This window comes from Sander lucioperca, chromosome 3 (genome assembly GCF_008315115.2).
Source record: "Sander lucioperca isolate FBNREF2018 chromosome 3, SLUC_FBN_1.2, whole genome shotgun sequence".
Taxonomy (NCBI): domain Eukaryota; kingdom Metazoa; phylum Chordata; class Actinopteri; order Perciformes; family Percidae; genus Sander; species Sander lucioperca.
The window spans coordinates 5,080,180-5,092,679 of NC_050175.1; the positions used below are offsets into that span (position 1 = coordinate 5,080,180).

Here is a 12,500-nt window from a genome sequence, read left to right on the forward strand (position 1 = left end):
TTTTTGTAGCTTTTTACGGAGGATTTTTTTCATCAATTTTTTTGGCACTTTTTCCAAACTTTGCCTTTTGCTGATATTTGTCTTTTGACATTGAGCTTTAATTTCAACATTTTTTTCACATTGTTGTCGCTTTTTTCAACGTTTTCTTTTATCGTATTTTTTCTACAATTTTTCTGATGTAATATACAGTATATAATATAATGTATATTACCCACAGGATGGAGACAGTATATACTGTATATTACCCAGAGGATGGAGGCAGTATATACTGTATATTACCCAGAGGATTACAGTATATACTGTATATTACCCAGAGTATTACAGTATATACTGTATATTACCCAGAGGATTACAGTATATACTGGATATTACCCAGAGGATTACAGTATATACTGGATATTACCCAGAGGATTACAGTATATACTGTATATTACCCAGAGGATTACAGTATATACTGGATATTACCCAGAGGATTACAGTATATACTGTATATTACCCAGAGGATGGCGGTGCGGTCGGCGGAGCAGCTGAGGAGGCAGCGGTCGTTGAAGCAGAGTCGCGCGGCCGTCACGGCGTCACTGTGAGCCCGTAACACCTTCCCAGGAACCTGCGGACACGTGAACGCACCACAGCACCGTTACATCACAAACACGCTGAAAAACAAGTATCATCCGTTATATTATTGCATCACTACACAGTAAAACTGTATAATGTTATGGTTGGCTGAAGTGCAGCTGAATTAAATTTCATAATATAAATGTGGGGTAGTCATGTCCAGATGTGGAAGAAGTACTCGGATATTTTACTTTAATATCTCAATAAGGCTGTATTGTACAGTATATAACTTAACCAGACTTCATTTAAATAATCAGTACTTTTATAATCGTAAAACACACAATTCATTCAAAGTGGACAGAAACTAAATAAAACTATCAAAAGCCGTCTTGGTTCATCTTTCCACTGTTCCAACAATCACCACTCTGGTTTGGTTGAAATAAACCCTAAATTCACCCATTTACATGTGGAGATATGCTGGCTCTATACACGCTAAAAGTGCTGATTATTTACATGGAGTCTGGTGGGTTTGGTGATGCTGGCTCTATACACGCTAAATGTACTGATTATTTAAACATGTTAAACTAAAAGGTGTCTGACAACATTATGGAAAGTATTCATAAGGAGGTCGACCTTTCTGTTAAAGAATAAGATCCTTATTTTAAAACATAAAAACATCCACGAAATTGCGTTCGCTAAACCCACCAGACTCCATGTAAATAATCAGTAATTTTAGCATCGTAAAATACACTTCATTCAAAGTCGACAGAAACGAAATAAAACTATGAAAAGACGTCGTGGTTCATCTTTCCACTGTTACAACCATCACAACTCTAGTTTTGGTTGAAATAAACACATAGTTTACCGATTTACATGTCAAAATATGTTGGCTCTATACACGCTAAAAGTAGTGATTATTTACATGGAGTCTGGTGTAGTTTGGTGATGGTGATGTCGGGGCTGTTTCATGTTAAACTAAAAGGATCTTACTCTTTAACTAAAAGGTCTATCTCTGTAGGGATCCATCCCATAATGTTGTCAGACACTTAGAATAATAATCTCAGTCTGTCAGCAGCAACAACAGAACTTTTAGTGGACGCTAACAGACGTCAATAACCTAAAAACCTCCACTACCGTTTGTTACTAACGTTTGACGTTGGTCAGTTCAGAATCCTAGCCAACGTTAGCTGCCGAGCTAACCGGTAAGTTACCGTAGTTTCTACCTGAGTCTCCCGGCTCCACCCTCCTGCTGCCGCTGTGTGCTCTTCCTCCGTCTCCTCCTCATCTTCAACAGCTCCTGAAGGCTCCTCAACTGATAAAGGGTCGATGTTTTTCGACGCCATTGTAGAAACTGTCAGTTAAAGTGATATTATGTTTGTGCGTTAGCCAGTCTCTCTCTCTCTGTCTCTCTGCGTCCGTTACTAACGTTACCATAGCAACAACTCGACATGGTGGCTTCAGGAGCTGTGGAAGTAAGATGAAAAAAATGAGTCAGAAAAACTTCGCCAAAAGTGACATAAACGTCGAAAAAAAAGTATCTACCTCCTCTAATCCTTAACTGCTTAATTTTACATTTCTTATTTCCCCATTTCTCAGGGGCGGAGCTAGACTCTCAGTCCAGTGGGGGCGGAGCTAGACTCTCAGTCCAGTGGGGGCGGAGCTAGTCTATCAGTCCAGTGGGGGCGGAGCTAGACTCTCAGTCCAGTGGGGGCGGGGCTTCATCATGGGCCCCTCTGCTACCAAGTCATTTTAAAATTAAAACCGTTAAATAAAAAACGCTAAAATATCTGATGAATGAATGTTATAATGTGTCAGGTGTTGAGCCCAGTTAGCCTCTATGTCAAATAAATCACAAAGAAAAGACAGTTAGTATTGATGAACAAAGAAACAATGTTTCAGCACCACGGACAGAGACAGCTGACGGACAGAGACAGCTGACGGACAGCTGACGGACAGAGACAGCTGACGGACAGAGACAGCTGACGGACAGAGACAGCTGATGGACAGCTGATTGACAGAGACAGCTGACGGACAGAGACAGCTGATTGACAGAGACAGCTGACGGACAGCTGACGGACAGAGACAGCTGACGGACAGCTGACGGACAGCTACAGCTGACGGACAGACAGCTGACAGAGAGAGACAGCTGATGGAGCGAGACAGCTGATGGACAGAGACAGCTGACGGACAGCTACAGCTGACGGACAGACAGCTGACAGAGAGAGACAGCTGATGGAGCGAGACAGCTGACGGACAGAGACAGCTGACGGACAGAGACAGCTGACGGAGAGAGACAGCTGACGGACAGAGACAGCTGACGGACAGAGACAGCTGACGGACAGAGACAGCTGACGGACAGACAGCTGACAGAGAGAGACAGCTGATGGAGCGAGACAGCTGACGGACAGCGACAGCTGACGGACAGAGACAGCTGACGGAGAGAGACAGCTGATGGACAGAGACAGCTGATGGACAGAGACAGCTGATGGACAGTGATGGTGCTGAACAGCTGTCGCTGTCCGTGGTGCTGAACAGGCCAAGCGCTCTCAGTCAGAGCCAGACTATATAACTGACATGAGACTATTATACTATATTGAACACGTTTGTCTACAACTCCATAGGGAGGCTACAGGTGCTACATGAAAACTTATTTATAACATTCTGAGTGACTTATTCATAACTAAAATATAAATTCTTAAAGACGATTTTTTTTCTTACCATTTTGTTGTCTGCTTAACGATCCTCCAGAACTATATACATATCATGGTCCCTTATTAAATCTTCATCCTCCTCTCCTTCATGGTGGCTTTGTCCTTGTTGATACGTCTGTCCTTCGCAAACTTCGCCAAAAGTGACATAAACGTCGAAAAAAAAGTATCTACCTCCTCTATTCCTTAACTGCTTAATTTTGCATTTCTTCTTTCCCCTTTTCTACATTTTCCCAAATTCAGTGAATGGGTAAAATAACAACAAACACACATCCATGTTAAATGATAAACACGTTTATTATTTCAAATGAGAACAACATGGTATCTGCTGACGGTCGTCCTCACAGAGGACACGGCTCACTGTCTTCACCAGGACTCAAGAGACCGGACATTTTTCAGTCTGGAAGGAGAGAGAGAGAGAGGGAGAGGGGGAGGGAGACAGAGAGAGACAGAGAGAGGGAGGGAGACAGAGAGAGGGAGGGAGAGAGACAGAGAGAGAGACAGAAAGAGAGAGAGAGGGAGAGAGAGAGGAGGAGAGGGAGAGGGGGAGAGAGAGAGAGAGAGAGAGAGAGGAGGAGAGGGAGGGGGAGAGAGAGAGAGAGAGAGAGAGAGAGAGAGAGAGAGAGAGAGAGAGAGAGAGAGAGAGAGAGAGAGAGAGAGGAGGAGAGAGAGGGGGAGAGAGAGACTTCATTACCATGGATTATATTTTACAGCTTCTTCTTAACGAGCACTATTTTCATCTTAGATTCAGATTTAGCTTTTACGGTACTTGTGTGTTTTCTGTCTTTGTTCCGTTATTTTAGGAGCATGGTTGGAGAGGCCTAAGGCCTCCTACACATGGGCTGCGTGGCGTGATCGTGGCGTGATCGTGGCGTGATCATGGCGTGATCATGGCGTGGCGGCTGCCGACAGCTGACACGCTCACGCCACGCAGCCGACAAGCTAACGCCCAACCCAAAAGACATGTCACCTTTTGAGCAGCTCCTGAGTCGACACCTGTGCAGCGTCCTCGCCGCTGTCCTCGCCGCTGTCCTCGCTGCTGTCCTCGCCGCTGCTGTCTGTCTCCTTCTTACTCTTCTTCTGCTGCTGCTTTCCTTTGTTCTTGTGCTTCTTCTTCTTCTTCTTCTGGAGGGAAAAGGAGTATGAAGTTAAAACCAGAAGAATCAAACGAATGAGGAGACATTTCACTGCCTGGTTCTACCTTCTAGTCTGCCTGGTTCTACCTTCTAGTCTGCCTGTTTCTACCTTCTAGTCTGCCTGTTTCTACCTTCTAGTCTGCCTGTTTCTACCTTCTAGTCTGCCTGGTTCTACCTTCTAGTCTGCCTATTTCTACCTTCTAGTCTGCCTGTTTCTACCTTCTAGTCTGCCTGTTTCTACCTTCTAGTCTGCCTGTTTCTACCTTCTAGTCTGCCTGTTTCTACCTTCTAGTCTGTCTGTTTCTACCTTCTAGTCTGCCTGTTTCTACCTTCTAGTCTGCCTGGTTCTACCTTCTAGTCTGCCTGTTTCTACCTTCTTGTCTGCCTGTTTCTACCTTCTAGTCTGCCTGTTTCTACCTTCTAGTCTGCCTGGTTCTACCTTCTAGTCTGTCTGTTTCTACCTTCTAGTCTGCCTGTTTCTACCTTCTAGTCTGCCTGTTTCTACCTTCTAGTCTGCCTGTTTCTACCTTCTAGTCTGCCTGGTTCTACCTTCTAGTCTGCCTGTTTCTACCTTCTAGTCTGCCTGTTTCTACCTTCTTGTCTGCCTAGTTCTACCTTCTAGTCTGCCTGTTTCTACCTTCTAGTCTGCCTGGTTCTACCTTCTAGTCTGCCTGGTTCTACCTTCTAGTCTGCCTGTTTCTACCTTCTTGTCCTTCTTGTGTTTGTGCTGCTTCTTGTTCTTGTGTTTCCTCTCTCGGCTCCTCTTGTTGGGTTTCTCCTCGTCTCGCGGCGAGCAGACGGAGACGGCGCCTCCTCTGTCTGAACGGGGAACAACAGCCAGTTTAATGCATCCGGCTCTCTACGCTCTCAAAAACACGTCTCCACCCGCGGGTTTTTACACCGTGAACACAGACAAGCTTCAGCTCCACGTTTAAACTAAAACACATTCAAAATAAAAAATAACACGTCACTGTTAAGGCCTTGACACACCGAGCTGATAACCGGCTGTCTGACCGTCTGGCGAGGTCGGTGACTCGAGTCTGTTCGGTGTGTTCGTGCCGGCGTCCGTCGGAGGAGCCGTCAGCCTTCATTATGGCCGACCTGACTTGCTGGGTGGGCACTCGGACTCAATGACCCATCTGATCGGTGGAGAGCTAACCAGGAAACGGGGAGCGGGATGAGCGTGACTAGAGCCTCTAAACATCTGATGAAGATCTTCTAAACTGACCTTTGTTGATCTGAAATGAAGACAGATTCAGCAGCTGCACGGCCTATTTCTCTCTTCAAATGTTTTCAGAAACACGTTTCGGTGAACTATTTTAGTCCAATATGAGATCGTATTCTGAACGAGTCGCCATGACAGTCTGGCTGTGAATTTCTGGAGAAACCAGACCCACATGACGCGTTCATCCAATCAGCTGCCGGTTTTCATTTTTTGGGCAACAATACAGATTAGCACCACCTGCTGTTATGGAGACGTATTACGAGCAGAGCGTACGCTCAAGTTGGCGTCTCTTCAGTGAGTTCTGAGGAACTTTTTGGACCTGGTGGAGCCTGATCAGTCCGACTGGCTCAGACCTGCCAACCTGGGCCTGGGCACGTCAAACGCTAAACTCAGATGTTCAGAATAGCCTACGAAATCGTGAATTATTTTCTAAATTAAGTTTAGTTTGTAAGTTTATTTGATTAGGACAATGCACATTAATCAACATTTCTGTAAATGCGCCAGTGTTAGCCAGTCGGCTAATTTTCAACTGTAGTCCTAATTACCCAGCATGCATGTCTTTATGGTGGGAAGAAACCGGAGCACCCGGAGGAAACCCACGCAAACACGGGGAGAACATGCAAACTCCACACAGAAAGGCCCGGAACGACCTGGATCTGAACCCAGAACCTTCTTGCTGTGAGGCAGAAGTGCTAACCACTGAGCCACCGTGCTGCCTGTCACGGTTAGGTTAGCGGGCATGGAGGCATGAGACGGGAGGCGTGAGACGGGAGGCGTGAGACGGGAGGTCTCCAGGCTGCAGCCATCCCCGACTCAGTATTTCTGTGTTCGTGTTTCTGTCGTCCCTTCGTGACTGATTTCGATGTCTGTCTTGCACACGGTGCAGAACGCGTGATGAGGTAGCCTGGACACGTGGAGGCAAGGCCGTCTCTCCCGATAGCTGTCAAGTTTCCGTAGTTGGTTTCCGAACCTTTTTTTGAGGCGGTCCAGCCATGGCGTACAAGCCTACAGTTATGCGGCCAGCCTAGCTCGCTTGAGGCACTGAATTGAATTAAACGTGCGAAGCGTTTGGCTAGGAGGGGCAGGTGGGCGGAGGGTTAAAATGCAGCGCTCTGATTGGCTGAAAGCTTTTCACTCCACTTACACGTTGTGGCTCAGCGGCAGAATCAACGTCATAGATATAGATCGCATAGAAACTGAAACCGGCGAAATGAAAGATGCAACAGAATGCGTACCTAGAGAGCAGCGAATCATACAAGCGTACTTAAGGGTCAAAATGCGTGCCGAGTATGAAGAATGCGCACACGTTGGCAGGTCTGCTGGCTTTTGGGCCGTCTGGTTGGTGTGTCAGGGGCTTAAGAGTGAAAGAGCAGCAGCTGAGTGAGTGTTTTTGGTTTGGACTCACTGAGAGCAGCTGACGGAGGCGGCAGCTTGGGACCAAACTCCTCCTCTTGGTTTTCTTTAGCTTCTTGTGTGAAGTTCTGAGGCAAGACTACAGCTTTTAAAGAAACACACAGAGACAAACACCAGCGTTAGAATATACACTGCTCAGCTTTCCATTTAGACCAGGGGGGTCAAACTCAGTTTCCCAGAAGGCCACAGTGGAAAATGAGAATCCCATCAAGGGCCAGACACGTAGAGTTTATTCCCATGCTTTTATTTAAGAGGAAAAAGTCAAATATTTTGACTGTATTATTGCGTGTCTCATGTACTGTAGTCTTCTCACTTACATAAAGCCCCAAAAAGTTCCTCATCCAGCGACAAATACGTTGAGAAAAGCACCAAAAAAGTTGAAAAAGGCCGAAAAAAAGCGTCAAAATTGTCTGAAAAAGTGACAAAAACATCAGAAAGTGACAAAAACACCACATTTACATTTCTCGACCAGAACAGCGACCAGAGGTCGTGCACCACTGTATTTTTTTTTTCCAGCGCTGCATGACAAAGCGGAAACAGGAAGCATGGACGAGTTCGAGGGCGAGCTTTCCGAGCAAGTGCACAAACAGCAACTGCATTCTGACTAGGGTTGGGTACCGAAACGCGGTGCCAATAGGGCACCGGTTCCAACCTAAACGGTAGTAACGAGACCGGATAAGAACGGAAATTTGGGTGCCTGACTTTCCACTCCACTCAACAGCAGGTAACGTTAGCCTAGCTTTAGCTAGCAGCTGGATTAAACAGGTTAAATGCTGACAGCTAACGTTAAACAGTGTAAAGTGTGACTGTATTTCAACAGTCTGCTCTGCAGCAGCAGATGCCGACGTCGGAAAAACACAGACGGTGCATTCACTGAAACTGGTAACCTACAGCCTCGCGGTGCATTCAAAGTTATTGTAAAATACCCTTTTCCCATCTGGTGGTTGTTTTTGTCATTCAACAGCAATTTACTGGTGAAATAAGTGATTGTTTATTATAAGTTATAGTTATTACATTACTATTAAATCATTTAATTTTGACCATATGGTCGTAGTAATAAACAAGTTGTTCTTAAATGTCGCCGACTGTTGTTTAGTACCCTTCTTTTTCTTTAACTTTCTTAAAAAGTAGCGGTTCAGGCACCGTTTAGGCACCGGCACCGTTTTAAAAGTACCGCTTTAACACCGGTATCGGGAAAAACCAAACCATACCCAACCCTAATTCTGGCTGGTACCGGACGCCAGGACTCTCTGCAGGTCTCTCTGGTAAACTTACCGGGTTAAGATGAGCTCTTCTCCTTCTAGTCCGTAGAAATAGCAAAGTCTGTCGCGACCACCACGCACGAGTATAAATAGTTACGGCGCTCATACTTCATACTGTCGAGAGTGGCGAGTATAATGAACGTTTAAGGCTTCTGTCTTTCCTGCCATCATGTTGTACGGGCGGGGGGATGTTAATTAGATGGCACCAACATTTGGCCTAATCATAACTGGCCTGGCAAATTTTTAGCGTTTTTAACGCTAACATTTCTTTTTGCATTACAAACTCAATTTCCTGCATTCAGGTGAATTTAATGCACCTATTTCTACCTTTTTCTGAATCAATTTATGCTGGAAATATCTTTATGTCAAGGGAAACATAGGGGACAATTCAAAATATAAAAACATAATGGAATATATTGCAGTAATGTGTATCGACTTTTCTAATTATATCTGAGTCACCACACATGTAGCCTAGCATCATTTACTCCTCGCTCTCAAAATATCGCGTCTTTCTTGTGGTCCAAGTCCTTCCCTATATGCCTTTGCATCTTGGACGCGTTTTGATGAGCTTTTCTGTTGTTTAGACATAAAGTATTAAAGTATCCAAAGTAGGGATGTACCGATCAGGTTTTTTTGCCCTCGAGTCCGAGTCCGAGTCATTTGATTTTGAGTATCTACCGATACCGAGTCCGATACTTCTATAATAATTCAACTTTATAATACCTCCAGACCGCAGACACACTCACGCTTTCCTCTTCAAGCTGCTTCCGTGTTCTACTTTGCCGGCATTTAACCAATAGCGTCTCTGCAACAAAGTGATGTCATGCCGCACGCGTTGCTGTTTCTGTGTGGAGTCAAAAGGGTCTAACTCTGGGCCACCGCATAACTATAGATGTGTTAAAATAATGAGAATATATATATACATATATATTCCAGTCCTGATCGGGAGGTAACGTCCGATTCCGATCGAGTCTGAAACCACGTGATCGGGCCCGATTTCCGATCACGTGATCGGATCTGGACGTCCCTACTTCAAAGTGCACAATACTCCATTACTCCATTCAGTTGTTTACACCGAGTGCCTCCAATATGGCCGCGCATCCAGGCTACCGCCCAGAACGTGACGTCGGTGAAAACCCTCTATTGTGTCTCAAGTACCAGTATTTGTGTGTAAACAATTGAGAAAAACTGTAATAGCCGGTGTATGTTCATTTTAGCTTCCAGTTTGTAGATGTCAGATAGATGGCACCAACATTTGGCCCAATCATAACTGGTCTGGCAACCCAAAGGCGGTGACTAATGATGGGGGGAGTCTGGGGGTCCATTCAGGTGAATTTTAATGCACCTATTTCTACCTTTTTCTGAATCAATTTATGCTGGAAATATGTAAAGGGAAACATAGGGGACCATTCAAAATATAGAAACATAATGGGGTATATTGCAGTAATGCTCTCAGGCTTTCTGTATTTCTTTCATCTATTTATTCTCCTGTAGATCAACTTTTCTAATTATATCTGAGTCAGCACACATGTAGCCTAGCATCATTTACTCCTCCCTCCTCTTTTGTGTATTTTGTTGGGGAAGTAACCTCCTTAAATGTTCACATGACAATTATTCACCTCAATGATACATGAATTCATTTTAATGAATTAATAAAACATGTGTTTGAGCAAGATTTCTGCTCATGTTCAGAACTTTGTGCACATTCAAAATATATCTCATCTTTGCTCTCTGAGATTTGGAGTTGTGATATTTTGAGAAAAATAAACAATCAACATCAGAAAATACGGTAAATCTTAAAAGTGGCGATTCCGGCCTAAATATGCGTTTAAACGAAAGTTTGACTCAGGTACATTCACAAAAAGACCCTAGGTTACATTTTGGCGAGAGTTACGCTTTAATGGACATAATGCACATTAGGGCTGCAACTAACGATTATTTTAATAATCGATTAATCTGTCGATTATTTTTTCGATTAATCGATGAATCGGATAAAAAAACAAAAAACAAAAAAACATTTAATTTACATCAACTCAATACATACTTACATACATGTTGTTTTAGTTAATAGTTGTGTAAAGGTAAGTAACCCAAAAAGCAGATACAGACACACACACACACACACACACACACACACACACACACACACACACACACACACACACACACACACGTTCCCTTGAAGCTTATTCATTAAATTATTACCATCATTGTAGTAAGTGTGAGTTAAGTTCATTTGTTCACCACATTTAAACACAGCTTAAGATGACCAAGTGCTATAAAAGAACTTTAAAATGAAATTAAAAAGTACAACACACACAAATATATTTGTCAACAATAACTGATATGGGACAAAGCTCAGAATATATACATGACAATAGATTGAAAAATTAATGGGCCAAAAAAGGCGAGTGAATAAAAACGTGTCTTTAGTCTGCTTTACTACTGTTATTAACGAGCTAACGCTAGCTTTACTTCTGTTATTAACGAGCTAACGCTAGCTTTACTTCTGTTATTAACGAGCTAACGCTAGCTTTACTTCTGTTATTAACGAGCTAACGCTAGCTTTACTTCTGTTATTAACGAGCTAACGCTAGCTTTACTTCTGTTATTAACGAGCTAACGCTAGCTTTACTTCTGTTATTAACGAGCTAACGCTAGCTTTACTTCTGTTATTAACGAGCTAACGCTAGCTTTACTACTGTTATTAACGAGCTAACGCTAGCTTTACTACTGTTATTAACGAGCTAACGCTAGCTTTACTCCTGTTATTAACGAGCTAACGCTAGCTTTACTCCTGTTATTAACGAGCTAACGCTAGCTTTACTACTGTTATTAACGAGCTAACGCTAGCTTTACTCCTGTTATTAACGAGCTAACGCTAGCTTTACTACTGTTATTAACGAGCTAACGCTAGCTTTACTACTGTTATTAACGAGCTAACGCTAGCTTTACTACTGTTATTAACGAGCTAACGCTAGCTTTACTACTGTTATTAACGAGCTAACGCTAGCTTTACTACTGTTATTAACGAGCTAACGCTAGCTTTACTACTGTTATTAACGAGCTAACGCTAGCTTTACTCCTGTTATTAACGAGCTAACGCTAGCTTTACTCCTGTTATTAACGAGCTAACGCTAGCTTTACTCCTGTTATTAACGAGCTAACGCTAGCTTTACTCCTGTTATTAACGAGCTAACGCTAGCTTTACTCCTGTTATTAACGAGCTAACGCTAGCTTTACTCCTGTTATTAACGAGCTAACGCTAGCTTTACTCCTGTTATTAACGAGCTAACGCTAGCTTTACTCCTGTTATTAACGAGCTAACGCTAGCTTTACTCCTGTTATTAACGAGCTAACGCTAGCTTTACTACTGTTATTAACGAGCTAACGCTAGCTTTACTCCTGTTATTAACGAGCTAACGCTAGCTTTACTACTGTTATTAACGAGCTAACGCTAGCTTTACTTCTGTTATTAACGAGCTAACGCTAGCTTTACTACTGTTATTAACGAGCTAACGCTAGCTTTACTCCTGTTATTAACGAGCTAACGCTAGCTTTACTACTGTTATTAACGAGCTAACGCTAGCTTTACTCCTGTTATTAACGAGCTAACGCTAGCTTTACTACTGTTATTAACGAGCTAACGCTAGCTTTACTCCTGTTATTAACGAGCTAACGCTAGCTTTACTCCTGTTATTAACGAGCTAACGCTAGCTTTACTACTGTTATTAACGAGCTAACGCTAGCTTTACTCCTGTTATTAACGAGCTAACGCTAGCTTTACTACTGTTATTAACGAGCTAACGCTAGCTTTACTACTGTTATTAACGAGCTAACGCTAGCTTTACTCCTGTTATTAACGAGCTAACGCTAGCTTTACTACTGTTATTAACGAGCTAACGCTAGCTTTACTCCTGTTATTAACGAGCTAACGCTAGCTTTACTACTGTTATTAACGAGCTAACGCTAGCTTTACTCCTGTTATTAACGAGCTAACGCTAGCTTTACTCCTGTTATTAACGAGCTAACGCTAGCTTTACTACTGTTATTAACGAGCTAACGCTAGCTTTACTACTGTTATTAACGAGCTAACGCTAGCTTTACTCCTGTTATTAACGAGCTAACGCTAGCTTTAATACTGTTATTAACGAGCTAACGCTAGCTTTACTCCTGTTATTAACGAGCTAACGCTAGCTTT

The 12,500-nt window shown here is 43.2% G+C and overlaps 2 protein-coding genes across 2 annotated transcripts in view; both read right to left on the bottom strand.

The window, feature by feature from the left end:
- LOC118494778 (WD repeat-containing protein 88-like) overlaps positions 1–2,027 on the bottom strand; it is an 8,350-nt gene extending 6,323 nt beyond the window's left edge. Inside the window, exons 1-2 of the mRNA XM_035999892.1 lie at positions 1,779–2,027; positions 497–607 (exon numbers count right to left, since the gene is read on the bottom strand). Of these exons, the coding sequence (XP_035855785.1) occupies positions 497–607; positions 1,779–1,898 (231 nt within the window). The 5' untranslated portion in view covers positions 1,899–2,027. The remainder of the gene's footprint in view (positions 1–496; positions 608–1,778) is intronic.
- Positions 2,028–3,541: 1,514 nt separating this feature from the next.
- Positions 3,542–12,500, bottom strand: part of LOC116036707 (G patch domain-containing protein 1-like) — a 37,438-nt gene continuing 28,479 nt past the window's right edge. The window contains exons 17-20 of the mRNA XM_031280280.2: positions 7,030–7,122; positions 5,103–5,218; positions 4,234–4,388; positions 3,542–3,663 (exon numbers count right to left, since the gene is read on the bottom strand). Coding sequence (XP_031136140.2) covers positions 3,630–3,663; positions 4,234–4,388; positions 5,103–5,218; positions 7,030–7,122 — 398 coding nt within the window. The 3' untranslated portion in view covers positions 3,542–3,629. The remainder of the gene's footprint in view (positions 3,664–4,233; positions 4,389–5,102; positions 5,219–7,029; positions 7,123–12,500) is intronic.